The 21,306-nt window shown below is 36.9% G+C and overlaps 1 protein-coding gene across 2 annotated transcripts; it reads right to left on the reverse strand.

The window, feature by feature from the left end:
* Positions 1 to 1,859: 1,859 nt before the first annotated feature.
* Positions 1,860 to 20,172, reverse strand: Spryd7 (SPRY domain containing 7). Of its 2 annotated transcripts, XM_076872363.1 has the most exons (5): positions 20,001 to 20,172; positions 14,595 to 14,711; positions 11,571 to 11,737; positions 7,000 to 7,102; positions 1,860 to 2,949 (listed from the first exon to the last, which is right to left on the reverse strand). In XM_076872363.1, the coding sequence occupies exons 1-5, from the start codon at positions 20,104 to 20,106 to the stop codon at positions 2,852 to 2,854; spliced, it is 591 nt and encodes a 196-aa protein (XP_076728478.1). In that variant the 5' UTR covers positions 20,107 to 20,172; the 3' UTR covers positions 1,860 to 2,851. The 2 variants fall into 2 exon arrangements, with proteins under 2 accessions (XP_076728478.1, XP_076728479.1); XM_076872364.1 differs by lacking the exon at positions 7,000 to 7,102.
* Between the last annotated feature and the right edge of the window lie 1,134 nt (positions 20,173 to 21,306).

Below are 21,306 nucleotides of genomic sequence, written 5' to 3' on the forward strand. Positions count from 1 at the left end.
ATCTAGGTTGTTTCCAGTTTAGCTATTGTGAATTGAGCTGCTATAAACATTGATGTGGCTGTGTCACTACAGTATGCTGATTTTAAATCCTTTGGGTATATACAGAGGAGAGGGATAACTGGGTCAAATGGTGGTTCCATTCCAAGTTTTCTGAGGAATCTCTATAGTGCTTTCTAAAGTGGTTGCACCAATTTGCAGTCCCACCAGCAATGTCTGAGTTTACCTTTTCCCACACATCCTCATCAACACTCATTGCTTGTATTCTTTTTTTTTTTTTTTTAAGAGAGAATTTTAATATTTATTTTTAAGTTTTCGGTGAACACAACATCTTTATTTGTATGTGGTGCTAAGAATCAAACCCAGGCTGCACGCATGCCAGGCGAGTGCGCTACCACTTGAGCTACATCCCCAGCCCCTCATTGCTTGTATTCTTGATAACGGCCATTTTGACTGAAGTGAGACGAAATCTTACAGTAGTTTTGATTTGCATTTCTCTAATTACTAGAGATGTTAAACATTTTTTCATATATTTGTTGATCACTTCTAGATCTTCTTCTGAGAAGTGTGTGTTCAGTTCCTTAGCTTATTTATTGATTTGGTTGTTTGTTTCTTTGATGTTAATTTTTGAGTTCTTTATATATCCTGGAGATTAGTGCTCTAGCTGATGTGCATGTGGCAAAGATATTCTCCTACTCTGTAGGATCTCTCTTCATATCATTGCTTCTTTTGTAACCCTGTTCTTCATGAACTAAAATTACTGTGAAAGTCTGATGAAAATGCATAAATAACACATAGCTAGTTCAATTCTTTTTTTTTTTCCCCTTCTTGGTACTAGGGATTGAACCCAGGGGTACTTAACCTCAGAGCCATATCCCTAGCCCTTAATTGTTTAATTTGAGACTGGGTCTTACTAGTTGTTCAGGATCTTACTAAGTTTCTCAGGGCCTAGGTAAATTACTAAGGCTTGCCTTGAACTTGTGATCCTGTGCCACTGCACCCAGCTAGTTCAATTCTATTTATCTTCAGAGGTAAAAGGTGAGGTTTATGTATATCTATATTTTCAAAGCACATTGTCACTTTTTTTTGGTCTACCAAATAAACAAATAAGCATTGTGCAGGATTCTCTAGCTTTGGGGGCAAAAACAGCCTGTCCCAAATCTACAGAAAAATTTCAGCAGGCAATCCTTTTCAAAGAATGGTCTCCTGCTAGGCGCAGTGGTATATGCCTGTAATCCCAGCAGCTCGAGAGGCTGAGGTAGGAGAATCCAGAGTTCAAAGCCAGCTTCAGCAAAAGTGAGGCACTAAGCAACTCAGTGAGACCCTGTCTCTAAATACGAAATAGGGCTGGGGATGTATCTCAGTGGTCAAGTGCACCTGAGTTCAATCCCCAATAACGGCCTCCCCCCCAAAAAAAACTTGTCTCTTCAGTCGTCTTCAAACCTTAAAGAGTGTTATCAGATCTATCTGAGTGCTTATTAAAACACAGATTTCTGGCTGCCACACCTTGCAGTTTCTGATTTGGGGTCTGGGCTGAGATCTCAGAGTATCCATTATTTTAACAAATTCCCAGATGATGCCATGGCTACTGGCCTGAGGCACACCATGAAAACCACTGCTTCACAATGAGGAAGAAACTACATTTATTCAGTGCCTATGATGATTAAGACATTTTACATATATAATCTTATTAACTGACTAGTTGTAGGATCTTAGCATGTGGGTATAATTTTCCTTTCCTTTAAGTGCAGAATCTTGGGGTATGGAGGCACTGAGGAACTCACCTCCTGAGAAGATAATGACATTAGGAGCAAAACTACAACTCTGATGTCCACCCAGTTCTAATGTCCATGTTCTTCTAATACAGTATATTGTACTGCTTCTTGTTCATTAAAGGAGTGAAATATATAAATCTTCAGCATGCTCATTTGAAAAAAGGGGAAGTGGCCATGACTCTCAATGAAACCTAGGCAAAGGCTCAAGGTCATGGAGAAGAATCACTTGTTTCTGAACTTCTAAAATAAGGGAGAAGTGAATTTATTGTACAATTAACAAAACAGGATAAATTTATTTAATATAGAACTGAATATTCCTTAATTACTACTATCATTCATTACAGAAAACATATATTTAAATAAAGTCCTTAAGAGAATAATCTCATTTAAATTTAAAGCAGCATACTATTCTTACTCTAAATGTCTGCCAGTGCACACTACATCATTAATCAACACACTCTGAAGTAACACAGCATGATGGTCTTCAGCAAAATACTCTGACAAGTGCTAAATTTTTTATCTTCTTTTACAAAGCAAATCAAAAATAGTGATACAACAATAAGCAATTTAAGTTATAAGTGGTACATTAATACCATAAATAGATTAAAAAATGAAGTTGCCAATAATATAAATTTGTTATTTTGTTATAAGGTATATAAAAAAGGCAAGGAGACACAAAATTACTGGGCTTCAGATTTAAAATAATTAGTGAGATCTAAATTTCAGAATGACAAAAAAAAAATCACCCAACTCTCTATCTCTATCAAAACAAACACTTTATATAAGAAAGATTCCCTTTTAAATATTTGTACACATATTACCATTAATACTGTTAATAAAACTCATAGATATATTTATTTAAATAAGAATTAATAAACTGCCCCAAATGCTGATTTTTATAGCACAAAGCATAATTATTTTAACAACACTCTGGGTGGCATATTGAATACAATGCTTCTTTAGATAATATTAACAAGCAAATTTTTAAGAATATAATTTCATCTACAGGTCAGATAAAGCTTTATTAAATGGTAAACACTTGTAACAGTGCAGAAATACAAGTTTCAAAAATAATACATTCAGAAGATCTGCTGTTCAAATAATATTTTCTCAAAACCGGGTGGAGGAGTATGATAAAATTCACTGAACTGGCAATCCAAAATTGCACTGTCATCAACTAGAAGATAGAAAAAGAAAAAAAAAAATTAGAAGCAAACACCTTGGAATGAATGCATAATTACAAAATCTACTGTTTTTGGACTAGGGATGTAGCTCAGTGGGAGCACCTGCTTAGCAGGCATGAGGCCCTGGGTTCCATCACCAGCACCACAAAAAAGTTAAAAATAAAAATAAAATACATTATTTTCTTAATATCATAACAGGAAAGAAGAATAAACCTTTCTGTTGTCCAGGCTACAAAAATCTATTAGTATTTAGTAAAAACACTCAAACAAAAAGCAAAATCTATCAAAAACACTGGAAGGGTATACATCAAAACATTATTAATAATGATTTCATGCCAACTGCAGTGGCACATGCCTGTAGTCTCAGCTATTAAGGAGGCTGGGGGAAAGAGGATCTTAAGCCCCGGAGTTTGAGCGCAGCCTGGACAACAAAGCAAAACCCTGTTTCTTAAAAACCTCCAAATGGTGTGAATATGGGTATTTCAAATATTTTTGGTATTTTCCCAATTTTATATAACTAAGATGTATTATTTTATAATATAATGGCTTTTGGGAAAAAATTATGGATTCGTGGGAATTTACAAATATACTATAAGGAATCTCATGTATCCTTCATTCAGCTTCCCCAGTGGTAACATCATATATTCTTATACTACAATATCCCCAGGAAACTGAAACTGATATACTACTGTGAACTAGACTATAGGTCTTATTTAGCTTCTTCTACATGTTTTTGTTTGTTTTGTTTTTTGTGGTACAAGGGATTTAACCCAAGGGCCCTCTATCACTGTGCTATCCCCCTAGCACTCTTTATTTTGAGACAAGATCTTGCAAAGTTGCTCAGGCTGGCCTCCAACTTGTAATCCTCCTGCCTCAGCTTCCTGAATCACTGGGATTACAGGCATGTATCACTGTGTCTGGCTTCTTATAAGTATCTACTCAAGAGAAATCAATGTGTATACGCATACAAAGGCATAAACATGAATGTATATACCAACTTTATTTGAAATGGTCCAAAACTGGAAACAGCCCTAATATCTACTAACTGGTGAAGAGATAAACAAATTTTAATACATTCACACAATGATCTATATCACTTGGCAGTAAAAATGAATGAATCAATGATATATGCTAAAATATGGATGAATCTTAATTATGCTAAAAAAAACAGCACATAATTGGTACTAATGAGGAATGCAGCTGTGGTAGAGGATGTATACTGGGTGCTGAAAATGTTCTGTATTTCTTGATCTAAGTGGTAATAATGTTGAGTGTTCACAGTTTTTGTTAAACTGCATAAATATGTTTAATGAACATTACTATATATTTTATAGTTCAGAAAATAAACACAGAAAAAAGTACTAGAATTGACGTTCATGAAGTCACCAGTGATTTTAATAAGGTTGGTTTCAATGAAGTGGTGGTAATGACAGCCAGGCAGGGTTGCAGAGGAAATGAATGATAACAATAAAGTTACTGGGTTTAGGTCATTCTACAAGAAGTGTGGCTACTCAGAAAAAGGTGAACACAGGGCTAGTGAGGGATTCAAGTTCAAGGGAGGACCTCTGAGATGGGAAAGACTTAGAATGTTTATAAGCACAGGAGAAAACTAGATGACATATAATGTAGACAAAATAACTGAAGTCCTAGAGTTGGTGAGTTTGAAATCTAGACCTCATTTTCCATGTGAAAAGAACCATTTCCTTTGAAATGGATGGAAATACAGCAAGATTAGAGTCATCCCCAAAAACTTCAGAAGGGAAGGGAGGAAAGCTGGAGTTTAATACTAATAATCTGTTTCTTTATAAGTAGAAGGCAAGAGCATCTATGAAGATGGGTAGGAAATTCTAGAAATGCAGTGATGGTCTCAAATACACAGAGATGTAAAAGAACTGCCAAAACTATTAAGAGCTTAAATTAGACTGGAAGTCCTGACTTTGAATAACACTTCTTCAATGTTATGCAGTTTTTTCTTACAAAGGCTGAATTTAAGAACAGAAAGAATGGCTGGATTGTTCTAGGAATGGGAGGAGATGGAAGGCAAAGGGAAAGGGAATTAAGTTGGATTTGAGTTTATCAAATTCAAATTGAAAATGCACTTTGCTACATATAGTTTATGATCTTTTAACTTTGCTTCATTAAAAATAATGCTGAATAAGCTGGGCATGGTGGCACATGCCTGAAACCCCAGTGGCTTGGGAGGCTGAGGCAAGAAGATGGCAAGTTCAAAGCCAGCCTCAGCAATGGTGAGGTAAGGTCTCAGTGAGACCTTATCTCTAAATAAATTAAATTTAAAAGCATTTTTACATTCAAAGACACAGAAGGCAAAAATCATTGAAAAGTAATTTTTAGGAGAAAAGAAGACTAAAACCTTAACTACAGAGTAAAATCATAGGGCTGGGGTTGTGGCTCAGCGGTAGAGCGCTCACCTAGCATGGGGGAGGCCCTGGGTTGGATCCCCAGCACCATATAAAAATAAATAAAGATATTGTGTCCAATTACAACTAAAAAATAAATATTAAAAAAAAAGTAAATCACAGGCTGGGGGTGTAGTTCAGTGGCAGAGCACTTGCCTAGCATGTGTGAGGCAATGGGTTCGATCCTCAGCACCACATAAAAATAAACAAATAAAATAAAGGCATTCTGTCCATCTACAAGTATAATTTTTTTAAAAAAAAAAGTAAATCACAAGCTTTGATTATTATATTATCAAATATTTGTACTTGTTATTGTATATTTCTGTGACATAATAGTCTGTCATCACTAACACTATCCTTATAGTAAACTATTCCCCAAAAGGTAACTTTTATTATAACCCAAATCTAAGAACTTTAAAGTAATTAAATAATAAAACATTTTAAACTTACTAAAAGTTAGAAAAATCATATGCTTATTGATTTAGAGTAAAGCAGAAATGAGTGATAAAGCCACTATGGTTATTTTTTTTCTAAAAAAAGAGAGACATCTTGGTTTTTAGAGATAAATGCAAAATATTTATGAACAAAATGATAAAATGTTGGTATATGCCTCAAAATAATCTAAGGAGGGAAGGAAAAGAATTGGAAAAGAGTGGGAGTACATAAAAGTACCACTGGTACAAGTGGTAATTGTTTGAAGCTGGAGGATCAGTATATGAGGTTCATCATACTAGCCTCTTTACTTCTGTATATGTTTGAAATATTCTATAAAAAAATTTAAAGTAATTAAGTAGTACAGAGTCATTTCTTAAGTAACCCAATTCTTGGAAGGACATACCTGCACACAAATGTTGGCACTTATACACCTACAGCTATTAAAAGCAAAACAATCAATAAGAAACTAGTCTAGGTCACCATTTCTTTCAGAAGAATGTTAACATTTAGGTGATTTTATAAAGGTAATAAATGCTCATTCTACATAAAAGTCCCATATCTAGTTCTAAAATATTCTTTATAATTACAATTTCAAGTTATTAAATTCTTCTTAGTAACTGGCAGAAAAAGCTTTGTAAATTCAGCACAGCTTTTTGGAAAAGGATACATGATGAAAAGATAATATGGTTATTGCGTACTTAACTATAATCATTGTATTTAGAAAGGTCTTTTTTTAAAAAAAAAAAAAAAAGAGGCTTTTTAAAAACTTTATTTTATTTATTTATATGTGGTTCTGATGATGGAACCCAGGGCCTTGCACACGCGTTCGAGAGCTCTACCGTTGAGCCATAACCCCAGCCCCTAGAAAGTTTAAAAAAAAAATTTTTTTTTAGTTGTTCATAGACCTTTATTTTATTTATTTATATGTGGTGCTGAGAATTAAACTCAGTGTCTCACACTATGCCAGGCAAGTGTCTACCACTGAGCCCCAGCCCCAGCGAGAGTTTTTTTTTTTTATGTGGGGAAAAATATTCTTCATTCTGCAAAGAGGAAATCTAAGAGCCTGTATTCTATGTAAAAAAGTTCTTATTAATAACTTGTCCGAACTTATGAATGATTGTTATAAAATTAGTGTGAAGGCCAAACAAAAGTTAACATACATCTAATAATATGAGAAATATTTTAGCTTACCATAAACAACTGGATACACTGTCCCTCGTATACCTGATGCAGGACAATGCATGTTTTTTCCATTCAAATATACATTTAATTCTACATGGTCATATGTAATACCCTATGAAGGAAGGAAAAAATAAAAAAGCCCCATAAGTATTAGGAATCATGAAATCAAGAAAATAAACAAAAACCCAAGCATAGGGTCACTATAGTTTCCATTAAAAGGTTTACAATCTGTTAGAACTCCACTTAAACTGAACTATAAAAATCAGTAGAGATTGTGTAGGGAAAAAGGCCAGGTAAGATCCCCAGAATTGACAGTGTAGCTTAAATCCTAATATTATTATTTGTATAATCTGATTTTTTAATTTGAAAAGTGACATAAGTGATGTAAGTGCTGCATGCCATAAACAGACTTTTTTTTTTTTGGTCAGGGGGAGTACCGGGGATTGAACTCTGGGGCACTCAACCACTGAGGCATCCCCAATCCTATTTTGTATTTTATTTAGAGACAGGGTCTCACTTAGTTGCTAAACACTTTGCTGTTGCTGAGGCTGGCTTTGAACTCACAATCCTCCTGTCTCAGCCTCCCAAGCAGCTGGGATTACAGGCATATGCCACCATGTCCTGCCAAGACTTTTTAAACTCATAAATGAAACACTGTTCTTTGCTGGGTGCATGCCTGTAATCTCAGCTACTCAGGAGGCTGAGGCAGGAGGATAGCAAGTTAGAGGCCAACCTCAGCAATTTATTGAGAACTGGACTCAAAATATAATTTTAAAAAGGGCTGTGGGTATAACTCAGTGGCAGAATGTCCCTGGGTTCAATCCCCAGAATTGCACCAAGGAAAAAAGAAAAACAACAACAACAACCACAAAAACCACTGTTCTCTGTAGAATTTGATCTTAAGGGAGGAAAACTCGAGGTTTTCATTATAAGGTCCTATTACCTGTTAGTGTTTTCAAGTTGTGAAGAAATGTCTTATATAATTTTATTTCCAAGAAGAAATCTACCCTGGTCTAAAAAATGTCCAGTGTATTACTAAGGTAAAACTAGTTTTTATAATTAAATAAGATTGGTAGCATCAAAAAAAATAGTAGCTCAAAAGATTTAAAATAGGGCTGGGGTTGTAGTTCAGTAGTACAGTGCTTGCCTACCATCTGTGAGGCACTGGGTTCGATCCTCAGCAACACATATAAATAAATAAATAATACACACACACACACACACACACACACACGGCTTCAAAACAAATAATGGAATAAAAGTATATTACTTTATTTTAAAATTTTCTTGTAGCTGTAGATGGACAGCATGCCTTTATTGTATTTGTTCATTTATTTATTTTATGTGATGCTAAGGATTGAACACACATGCTAGGCAAATGCTCTGCCTAGAGCTGCCACAGAGCTACAGCCCTAGCCCAAAAGTATATTATTTGTATACATTACTGATGGTAGGAAAAGAGCACAATTAGTAATAATAATAATTATTATTAAAATGTTACAGAACACTTAAGATAGCCTAGGTACTTCATATGTACTCACTTAATCCTCACAACAAGATAGATATTATTAGTCCCATTTTTATCGATGTGGTAGCTAAAGAACAGAAAGGTTAAGCTTGCACAGCTAGGAATGGCAGAGCTGAGATTTAAATTTATTCAGGCTGGTTTCAAATACTTGCTTTTAAATCACCATGCCATACTGCCTCTCTTTACATCTTTACACAATATAGGTTGGGCATCTCTATCTGAAACTTTTTGAGGGTTGACAATGATAGCACAAGGGAAAAATTCCACACTTGACTTTCTACAATGGGTCATAGTCAAAAAACACAGGCACACTAAAAATATTGTATAAATTACTTTTAGGCTATGCATTTCATGTTTAGACTTGGACCTCATTCCCAAGATACCTAATTATGTATATACAAATATTCCAATATCGACCAAAACCTGAAATCAGAACCACTTCTGAGAAATATTTTAGCTTACTTAGTTCAGATGAGGGATACTCAACCTGTAGTTACTAACTAATGACAAAAAGAGATCTTTCCTCTGAAGAAGTAAGAACAGACAACAGAGATTTTTCAATTGATAAATCATTGATAATCAATGATAAATCATTGCAAACCAAGAAGCAAACTACTTCAAGGACTTCTGAATGTGGATAAATTATATCACTTTAAAAGGTTTTTAGAGGTAGAAGCAGATCTAACAGATTAAGTCTTAACTTTTTCCCTTTCTAGATAAGATAGCAAAGGCCTAGAAAAGCCATTGTGTTAAGTGCTATACAAGTTTCTCCTCAAATTTGATCAAAACTAGGAATAAACAATGATTTATTAAAAATTAAAAAACATTGAGAAAGATGAAGAGTATATAGATTGCCTTTGCTTCATTTTAGTTTATATATTTAAATATAAAAATAAAGTTAACTAATGCCCAGGATTAGTTTTTTTAATGATGAGATCTGTTTAAAAAAAACAAAAACCCAACTACATAAGAAAAGAAAGTATGTTAATCTCTTTATGGGACTATAGGAAATGTAGCAGTTCAACAAAGTAGGTTGTAAACTAGGCACTCTTCACCACTAGGTAGCAATATACTCTATTGCAAGCAAGTGAGTTTTAAATCCAAGTCTCCAGTAGAAAAACAAAACCTAGTACCAAAGAAAGGCAAAGTTTAATTTAAGTATTTTCTAACTTAATCTGTTTTTTTATGTGATCTAGAAACTGGGTTTGATTCTGCCATGATGATACTAAAAGCACATGAGAATGTTTTTCCTGTCTTATAATTCTTTCTATGTTTTGCCAACTGTCAACAATTTGGCAAAATTTCTTCTCAAGGGTTTGAACACACACACACACACACATATGAATAATATTTTACTTTTTGCCTTGCATATATTTCTTTTTTTAAAAGATATTTTTTAGTTATCAATGGATCTTTTATTTTATTTATTTATATGTGGTGCTGAGGATTGAACTCAGGGCCTCACACATGCCAGGCAAGTGCTCTACCCCTGAACCACAGCTCCAGCCCCGCATATATTTCTTATTTTTTAGTTCTTCTTTTATCAGAATGGGTATGGAAATTTACAGTGTAATTTAATAATGCTGACAGGCTAAAAATGACATTCTTAGATCTTTCAATCTGTGATATCAGTCATCATGAATGAGATAAGATATGAAGGCAAGAGTAACACACAGAAGTTCAGCATATTAACAAAGAAAAACATTTGTTACTGATTATTCTTATGTTTGAATTTCATCTTTTAGTGTAAATAGGTTGACAGCCTTAACTCCAAAGATTTTTTTCTTTTATGAAATAACCATCTAAACAAGGATGTTCCATATTATACACATCTGGCAATGATCCATGAATAAAACAAACTATTAAAAAAAAAAAACAGAACAGGGAAAGACAGGTTTTAAAACAGGTTATGACTTTTGTCTTCTTTTCTTCAACTTAGAAAAAAAAACTTCAAACAATTAAAAACCCCGTTTTTCATATATTTTTTTTTTTAAGTTGCAGAAGAGAATATTAGACCACAATTGAAAATTTTAGGGCTAGAAATGTGGCTGAACGGTAGAATGCACAAACCCCTGGGTTCAATCTATAGTACTGCAAAAATACTGAAAAAAAAAAAAATCCCATACTTTTCTTTTAGTCTTTCTAAAATCCTGTATATTTCTTTAATTCAATAACCTGCATTTGTCTTGTCTGGGTCATCTTATTAGGAGAAACTTTCCTTCATTATTCAGATTCCTTTCACCTTGATAATTAGAACCAGGAACCCAAGGTTCTGTGTACAAGGGTATGTTGGTTAAATGAGACTCTAGGACTCTGTTCTCAATCAACAGCTAACTTGGCTTGGACTCTAGAGACAGGGTTCTAGGCTAACATGAGTTGAGAAGAAGTGTCTAGGAAAAAAGATGAGGTCTTTGGGTTGCATTTTTAACAAGTTGCTTTGGTAAAGAGTAAAATAAGTCCCTTTGGGAAAGAAAATAAAGAATTCTTATAACATGTGACTCTTAACTTCTAAAAAAACCTTTTCTACAATTAAGTCTTAGGATTTTCAGTATAGTTCTCTGAAGATTTCTGAATATGGAGGAGGTTTAATTAGATTAAGTTTAATGAAGACAGCCACTTCTAATTTAAAAATGCTGTAAATTTCAAACAGATGTTCAATAACAAATTAAGTATTTCCATTCTCAAAAATATCTACTATTTTCTAATACAAGGTCAGCAAATGTTTCAAATTGGGGCCAAGTTTTCTCTGATGTGACTTCTAGAAGTAGGAATTAGTGCTCAGCAGCCAATCTGTCACTAATCTACTTGAGAGGAAGCAAGGACTCCCTCTGATGCCCCTGGCCAGTGGCAGCTCTAGAAGGGAGAAGGTAATGAGGTAAGGCAGTGGCATCTACACCAAGTGCTCTCTCTGGAAACTGTTCCACTTCATTAGATTCAAACCCAGGCTTTGGAATCCAAACTACAAACTCCCAGGCAAAACTGTTATCTACTCAAAGCAGCTCAAGTGTAACAATTTACAGGGGATAGCAGCTCTAACTACTAGAAGACTCACCACCACGTCTCCCTCCTGTGGAAGGCTGTTTGCTGGCAGCCTGTTTTTCTCTTCATTGTTGTGGTATAGGGCTCCATCATTTCTCATCACCAGACTGTGCACATCTCGGCCAAGGGGAATCTGATTCAGGTTAACCTTCTGAGTTGCAACACCAATACCCCATATTCCTAAAAATACAATGGTTTAAATGCCCCCCAAATCGGAAAAACGCAAATATAAAAGAGTTATTTTAAAAGGGAGCATAAACTGTTTTTTATTAAGAAGTATCAGATTATCACTAAACTCTTTCTTTGAATCTTTAAAAAAAATCTTTTAAAAGTAGTTTGCAAAGTGTATGTTTTCTACAGATAAGATGCAGCCTAGGAGATAAGCATTGTACTGCTAAAGTTCATATCTTGACCTAGTTATGTTACATTGAGCAAATTAATTAATGGCTGATTCCTCATCTGTGAACTATGGAGTATAAAAGTACCCCTTTATAGAGTTAGGAAAAGATAAGATCCAATAAACCAACCAAAATAGTGAAATATTAAAAAAAAGTGTGTGGGGGGGTATTATGTATAAAAAAAATGCCAGCTGTTGTCATTATTCTTCTCTTTTTTAAAATATTTTTTTTTTAGTTATAGGTGGACACAATATTTATTTTATTTTTATGTGGGGCTGAGGATTGAACCCAGTTCCTCATGCATGCAAGGCGAGCACTCTCCCTCTGAGTCACAATCCCAGCCCCCATTATTCTTCTCTTAAAAAAATTTTTTTTAAATGCTCAGGGCTTGGAGTATAGCTCAGTGGTAAAGCACTTCCCTAGCATGCACAAAGCCCTGAGTTTTGAATTTATACAAATACACATTGAATTTAAGTGGTCTGGAGTTATCTCAAGATTACCTCTAAGTGAAAGATTACTGTCTTCAGTTTTTGCATCTATAAAAAGTGACAAACAATGTATATTGTTAACAATATAATGGAGAGAAGAAAAATCAATGATAAGGTACAAAATTATTTTCTTATTAAAAGTTGAAGTCAGTGAGTTAAAACCTTTTGGACTAAGTTGACTTTTGAAACAGGAGCTTTCCTTTTAACAGGCCGAACAGAATACTTATATTTTTATCTCAAATTGCTTCCATCTCATTTTTTATAAATCAGGAGAAATTCTATACATGGAAGGTTTAAAGACCATGTTCTCTTGGGGCTGTGGTTGTGGCCCAGCAGTTGCCTAGCACATTCGAGGCGCTGGGTTCAATCCTCAATGCCACATAAAAATAAATAAATAAGCCAGGTGCGGTGGCACATGCTTGTAATCCCAGCAACTCAGAAGGCTGAGGCAGGAGGATGGCGAGTTCGAACCCAGCCTCAGCAATTTAGAGAGGTGCTAAACAACGCAGTGAGATGCTGTCTCTAATAAAATACAAAATAGGGCTGGGGATGTGGCTTGGTGGTCAAGTGCTCCTGAGTCCTATCCCTGGTACCCGGCCCCCCAAAAAATAAATAAAATAAAGGTATTGTGTCCAACTACAACTAAAAAAAATAAAATAAAAAAATAATACCATGTTCTCAATATATTAATTTTTTTGGATTGAGTGAGACCATCAGAAACTTGGATGTCTAAACTTCACCATCTTGGCCTTTGAAATAATATGACCATATACTTTGTCCTCCAAAGTAAGACTGTTATGAGAGTAACAGGAGGTGACAATACTAAATTCACAGGATAACACTTGCAGACAGGGTTCTACAGTCTCCTTACTCCTAAAGAACTGTGCACAGCTAGGTTTGGTGGTACATGCCTATAATCCCAGGGGCTCAGGAGCCTGAAGCAGGAGGATCACAAGTTCAAGGTCATCCTCAGAAGCTTGTCAAGGCCCTAAGTAACTTAGTGAGACCCTGTCTCAAAATAAAAAATAAAGAGAATTGGGGTGTGTCTCCTGGGTTAAATCTCTGGTACCAAAACAATAACAAATTAAATAGAACAAAACAAAACGAAAAGCCTCAAACTGTGCACAATTGCCTCAAGCTTTCAACATAGGATCAATGCTACAAACTCCAACAATCTATTTATCCTAGGGATATCATTAGGGATGAGATCCTTTACAGAAAATCCACATAAAATTTTTATTAGATTTAAGGCTCAAGCTATTTAGTTTTCTTGAGAAACAAATATGTTATACTTGAGAACATTATAGTAACCAGGAATATTTTTCAGCCAGTGAGCTAACAAATGACAGATTCAGATTTATATAGTCCTTTAAGAAAAATCGCTATTTAAAACTAATATAGAGGGGCTGGGGTTGTAGCTTAGTGGTAGAGTGCTTGCTTAGCATGTGTGAAGCCCTGGGTTCAATTCTCAGCACTGCAAATAAAAACATAAAATAAAGGTCCATTGATAACTAAAAAATATTAAAAAAATAAAAACTAATATAGAAAACAAGACAGGCAAGATGGTACACACCTGTAATCCCAGCTACCTGGAGGGCTGGGGCTGGAGGATTATAAGTTTTAGGCCAACCTCAGCAATTTAGCAAGACCTTGTCTAAAAATGGAAGGAAGGAAGGAAGGCAGGCAGGAAGGAAGGAAACAAGCCCCAGAAGGATATTCTGTATTATTTTATATTATTATATTATTCAAGGAGTTGAGTAATAGAGGAATTATTTACTCCTATTATATAGTCCTATCATATGCCTGAGTAAATAAAATGGTGAATTTAAAACCTCTTAATAATGTTATTATCTTATATTTACTCAGCATATTCCGTCTTAAAGATACTTTCATACTTTTTTCTCACTTTCTGTGAGGGAGGGAAAAAGACAGCTCCTATAATCCCCATTTTATAGAAGAAAAAACGGAATCTAATTTAACAAAATTGACTAATTTAACCAGGATCACACAACAACAAGTGGAAGATTCAGGTATTCTAAGAAAGAGTTTGGAACCTTTTTTTTACCTCCTGAATCTTTTTCATATATTTAAAAATTTTCTTAATATTTAGAACAATTAAGACCTGAAATAATAAAGTGCCATTATACTAACCTGTAGACTGGATTTTGAATTCAAAGTAGCTTTTGTTTTGATGTAAAGGTGCACTGGCTAAACAACCTCCTGTTCCACATATTCTTCTTCCATTTTTTACAATGACAACATCTGTTCCTAAACAAAGAATGCAGACACTACATAAAGTTTTATATTTTCATATTCAACAACTAGGGTTAATTCATTCACTTCTAACACTTTATTTCACAAAAAATAGGGATGTTATAAGTACTCTGAAATACAGGAATACTGATCAATAACTTTAAATACTTAATTCACTGTTTAAAATACTTAATTCATTGTTTTATTATATAGAGAACATTTCTATATAATATTCATTTGTAGCTATAAGTCTTGGTTAATTAAGTTGTTTCAAAGAAACTATAATAACTTTGTATTATGCTGAATATTTAAAATTCTTGTAAGGAAGAAATAGACTAACTCATTTAGTTTTTAGCCAATAAACAAATTGGATAATTTCATAAATCTTTTGAAGACATAAACACAAGAAGGTTTAGTAAATTAGTGCAATTTTTAATTCATTCTATCCAGATGAATTAAATCTACTAATACCAACAGAATGTCTACTAAGAACAAGACACTATACTAATGCATCAATCAAGTAAGCATTGAAGAGTACACAGAATATGGAAAGGAACACATATCTATGTTGAAACAGCTGACACTGAAAAATATCCCTTTTAGGATCTCCAGCCCCCACTTTTAGGATCTTAAAAGGTTTGTTTAGCTAGCTACTGTCCATCACATGGCTATATGTAAACAGATTTTAACATCAGTAAACACTCTTTCTTCTCACTGAAAATTTTAGTTTCAGCTCAGATAATATTTATAGATGAGAGAAAGAAAAATGCCATCTCCTCATATGTGACTCCACTACAGATTTGTTTCCAAACCTTGGTTTAGGAAAGCATATATATCAAAGAACATTAAGAGACAACATAAGTCTAACATGTAATAAATATCCTTTAATACAAAGGGATGTGAGTCCCAAAGCCTGTGGCCAATATTGCCATCTCACTGGCAAAAAGTGCATAAAACAAAGCATATCTAGATATTAGAACTGTGTGAGATTCATCCAGAAATGTTAAATAAAACTACCGAACAGTTTTAGAAGGCTGAATTCATATTTAAAGAAAAAACTATTTGGCATAAACACATAAGAGAAATGCAAAAAAAAAAATTAGATTCTATCATTCTCTCTCTTAAGGTTAACACTGAGATTCTATCATGATTATTAAACATATATTAACATCTATTATTTTATAATTAAAAATGTTAAAACCAAATTCTGAGGAAGAATCATAAATAATTTGTATCTGGCTACCCTACATACTTTTTCTTTTTTGGTACCAGGGATAGAACCCAGGGGTGCTACACCATTGAGCCACATCCCCAGCCCTTTTCACCTTTTATTTTTGAGACAGGGCCTTGCTAAGCTTCTTAGGGCCTTGCTAAGTTGTTGAGGCTGGTTTTGAACTTGCTATCCTCCTGCTTCTGCTTCCCAAGTCATTGGGATTACAGGAGTGCACCACCGCACCTGGCTACTCTACATACCTCTGTAGTTGCAACTGGAGAGCATTCTCCCTGATGGCAAAGACCCTGCAGTGTTTGGCATCTAGTGGACGCTCAGCAAATTTGTTCAATGAATGAATGAATAAGCCGTGCTAAGTAAGCACTTTGTAGAGGACATGTAGCATCTGCTTTTCCTTTCTGGATATACTTCTCCCTGGGATCAAACAATTCCAAGGAAGATGATTCAATCTCTGACTTCAGGGTACAGCATTTGATCTAGGTTAAGTCAATCAGTAAAATCCAAATTTCGTGGTTACAGTGATAAATCAAGAGTGGTCATGTGATATAACAAAAAACAATTAGAGACTAAGTGTGAGGATTTTTGCAGAGAAGCATGGAAATAAAGACACTTTCATTCATCCAGGCCCCAGCTACTCTGGAGGCTGAAGCAGATGGATCACAAGTTCAAGGCTAGCCACAGCAACTTAGGGAGACCCTGGTCTCAAAATAAAAAGTAAAAGAACTGGAGATATAGCTCAGTGATAGAGGTGCCCCCAGGGTCAATCCCCATTACCTCAAAAACAAAACAAAGTCACTCTCATTCTTTTTATATCTGAATGAGGAAGCCTACAGCCCAGGCAGCTGCTTCAAGGGTTCTTGGAAGTTAGTCTTCAGGAACAAATAACAGAAGATAGAGGAAAGAAATGAAAAGAAACCAAGTTGTTGGTAGCACTGAGTCTTTCCTGAAGGCAGGGCTCCCTTTGTACTTTTCAATTACAAGTACTAATAAATTTCCTTCACTATTTAAACAATTCTGAGCTGTTTTTTTTTTCACTACCCGCAACTGAAAGCATCCTTATAACACATATTTCCAAAGATTATACAAACAAATGGTAAATTCTTTTTCTTAACTGGCAGTGAGTGGTCTGTGGTTCTCCCACATTACTAAAACCTTTTAATAACCAGCTTCTATAATAGATAACTTATTGTCTTGGATTTCATCCTTGCTAAGTTAATAGAAATACAAGACTTTCAAAACAATATAGTCTGCCAGGTGTTGGTGGTGCATGCCTGTAATTCCAGCAGCTTGGGAGACTGAGGCAGGAGATCCTAGGTTTGAAACCAGCCTCAGCAACTAAGGGAGGCTCTATCAACTTAGCAAGATTCCTATCTCAAAAAAAAAAAAAAAAAGCAGTCCAGTGATTAAGTGCCCTTGGGTTCAATCCCTGGTACCAAAACAAAACTAAATAAAATAATATAGTCTGCTCTCAGGGTTGAAATCACAGAAACAATTCTAAACATGGTATTCGCTTATTTCAATATTATTTTTTCTGGGCTGGGGCTGTGGTTCAGTAGAACGCTTGCCTGGCATGTGTGAGGCACTGGGTTCAATCCCCAGCACCACATAAAAATGAAATAAAAGAACTGTGTCCACCTACAACTAGGAAAAATACATATTTAAAAAATAATTTTTATCTCCACAGCATTCTGTTAGGCACTGAGATGTTTTATACAGAAAAATGAATATGTTCAGAGAACATTCTGGGCCATTTGTGAATCACTGGGGAATCATTTTAAGCTTTCCATTTCTCCTTACTAAGTAAAAAGATACTCTGTATTTGGATCTATGTGATATGTGTAGTTTTGGAAAGTCAAGTGCAGAATATCATAGAAATACGGCCACAGAGTATGTTTTAGAAACATTAGAAATTTCCAAGCATGTAACATTCCCTTACAAATAGTAGCCATGGGAGACACTGATTTCTAAAAAGTTAATCATGATTAAAAGCAGCAAATAAGGCATCAAAGAAGACATTCACAAAAACTATGCCACAGAAATTCCAAAAGAGGAACAACATCAAAATAAGTGACTACTCTAAAGGAGGTATCATTTAGATATGATATGTAATAGACTATTTAAAAAAAAAAATCAAAGCCAGGCAGTGAGTGGCATGTGGGAGGCTGAGGTAAGAGGATCACTTGAGCCCAGATCAGCCTGGGCAACAAAATGTGACCCCACTTGCGGGGGTGGGGTGGTGGTGGTGGTGGTTAGCCATCACATTCTTTTTTTTTAATATTTTATTTATTTTTTAGTTTTCGGCGGACACAACATCTTTGTTTGTATGTGGTACTGAGGATTGAACCCAAGCCGCATGCATGCCAGGCAAGCGGCGCTACCGCTTGAGCCACATACCCAGCCCCACATTCTTTAGGTTATCTATATAACATATCCAAATACATGCATATTGGCTCATATTTTCAAATGAAGATCAACATGTGCTTGAAACTCTCCTCTCATTTTTTTCAAGTTCTCAAATCAGGCTTCTTTGGGATTAGAGAACTTGAATTTACCAAAGACAGGTAAAGAAAAAACTTCCATGCACATAGAAAATCTGATGATGGGATCACTCTACTATATTTGTAGCTTAAAAGGGCTGGGCAGCGTTGGGGAAGGCAACAGTGAAATGAGTATAACCTGTTTCTCCTACATAAGACATAGGCCAGAAAAAAAAGGAATGTTCTAGAGTACATTGCTGAGATTCAAAAGTCTGGCAGTAGAGAAAGGAAGAAGCGCTAAGGCTGCTTTAAATTGCAGAAGCAATATATGGTTGCCTTTTACTGTATCCCCAACAGTTAAAACAATGTCTGCCACTTGTCACAAAATAAACATCACTTCAGTAAATCAAGTGAAATGGAAATGTTTTCAGACAGGATATGAATATCCACTGTCTATAAATACATAGATAAATAACAGATATTTATTTATATAATGAGGTTCTGCACTACATGTGAAAGATCTAAGAACTGAAAGCTCTGTAAATACCATCATACAAGGTAGTAAACAATTATCACATATAGTACATGCTATCGAAATATAATGGAAAACGGTTCCAGAATTATAAAGAATCTGAGCAATAGAGTTGTGTTATACATATTAAGAACTGTCTTCTTATTTGTCTTTGTTATACAATGTACTTTACACATGAGACAGGAAAAATTGAAAGGGCAGAAGTATATTTAGACTCAAATAATTCATATTATTGTAGCTTAAAGGGGCTGGGCAGCGTTGATTTTAGTATCCTAACTAAAATCATCATATTGGGAAATCTCTCCTGCTTGAACCATATATTCTAGACTATAAGGAGTAGTAGGTGGTAAAAGAGGCTACCTAGGGGAGAGGAAAAATGTTAGATGAGAACTTACTGGCGGGGGGAAAAACACTGAAGCGATGGAGCAAAGTGCTGATTTATTTTGCAATAGCCTAATCTGTTGGGATGACGCCAGTTAGATAAAATTATAGTGCTTCCAACAGTGACTAAGGGAGAATCTAGCAACGGGAGCTTTTAGTCGAAATAGCATGTTCTGACCTGAGGTGCGACTTCAGGCTTCTGCAATCTGCCTTGTTTTGACTTTGGGAGGTGAGGGTGGAATTGCTTCCAAAAAACCCCAAGCTTCATCCTATACGTGATGGGGCTAAAGTGAAACAACCGATTGTCAGGGCAGAAGACCCTAATGCATTCCGAAAGTGTGCGAGTCCTGAGAGGCGCGCCACACGCGAAGGCTGTGAGGGCGCCTCCGCCCCTCGCCTGGGGACACCTGACACCTCAGCAGGAGGCAACTCAAGGAGCAGGTCAACACACCCACTCCCGACGCCAGCCAGGGAAGGCTGCGCAGCCTTGAACACAGCCCAGCCCGATGGAGGCGGCCAGCGACAGGCGAACTCCGGACTAGAGAGAGGGTGCCGCGGCAGCGAAGCCGGGCGAGGCGGGGTCGGAAGGCTGGGCGACGCGTGGTCCCTCCGACCCCCGCCTTGCCTCCCGCCCGCCGCCCCCAGCCTGGGGCCGTTGGGTATGGGAAAGCGAGGGCCCTTACCCATGTGCTGCGTGTCCAGCTGCACAGCTGGCATCTCCTTCAGAGGGATGTGGCCAGTCCCGCCGTCTCTGCAGCACCGCAGGCAGCACAAAACCGAAGCGGCCATCGCGCAGGGACCACCGCTCCGTCGCCGCCACCGCCCCTATACCGCGGCGACACCGCCCCTCACCGTGCTGCCCCGCCTTCTGTCCCCGCCCGAGCGCAAGCGGCGTGTGGGGCGCAGAAGCTGGCACAGCGACGCCCCTGGCCGGGAGGTGCAGCGCAGGCTGATGCTAGCCACGCCTGGAAGGAGTGGAGGATAGGCGGGCTGGGCCGGGGAGGTAGGCGGAGTTAGTGGCGTGAATAGATGGCAGAGGGCGTGGCGGGCGTGCGGGAGGCGGTGTGCGCCTGCGCACCGGGTGGTTTTCTCCCCCCCCCTCTTGGGCGGCTTCACGCCCACCCCTAACGTTGACCGGTGAGGCTGTCCCTCTGCACTGTCGCGGTTTCTTGCATGTTTTTTTTTTTTTTCTTCTGTTCTGTTCTGTTCTTTTTTTTTTTTTTTTTAAAAGATGGGGTCTCGCTAAATTGCCAGACTGGTCTTGAATTCTTAGGCTCCCGCGATCCTCCTGCTTCAGTCTTCTGTGTAGCTGGGACTATAGGCGCGCGCTTTCCGCCAGGTTGGATGTCATGTTTTTAAAACTGAGTGCCTTTTTGCTCCACCATTATTTAACGCGCCGATTGATAGAAACAGGTCAGGAGTATGGGGAGCTATTCAGAGTGACCTCCGAGGTTTCCCTTGTTCACCCAGGCCTGAGCAAGCTGTGCCTCCTAGGAGAGTCTATGTACTTCTCCAGGGGTTGGTTTCTGAAGAATTTCCGAACATGCTAACTGACGCACACCGGTGCCAGGAGAAAATGCCTGTTGGTGATTGCACTGTGGAGTACAAGCGGGGCCCCGCTGCATTTTAGGTACAGAGACGTACACGTACATTCCCTGTCCGTTGGTGCTGCGTGATCGGGGGCGCCCTAGGAGACGACCCAGTGGTCGCTGCGGGAGGGCGACTCTTGACGGGTCTCTTCCAAGCACAGGTGCATTGAGGATTCCAAGTGAGGAGAATCCTGGAAGCTGTGGGAAGGCTACTTGGACCCCTATGGAACCCCTTTGTACCTACTGTCGCTCGTTCTACTCCTTTTTAAAAAAAAAAAAATCAATTAGTTTATCTTACTTAGGTTATATGACAGCAGAATGCATTTTGATTCATTTTACACAACTTTTCATTTCTCTGGTTGTATGCCACCTAGAGTCCTACCATATGTGCAGTCATACC

This window comes from Callospermophilus lateralis, chromosome 12 (genome assembly GCF_048772815.1).
Source record: "Callospermophilus lateralis isolate mCalLat2 chromosome 12, mCalLat2.hap1, whole genome shotgun sequence".
NCBI classification, from domain to species: Eukaryota; Metazoa; Chordata; class Mammalia; order Rodentia; family Sciuridae; genus Callospermophilus; species Callospermophilus lateralis.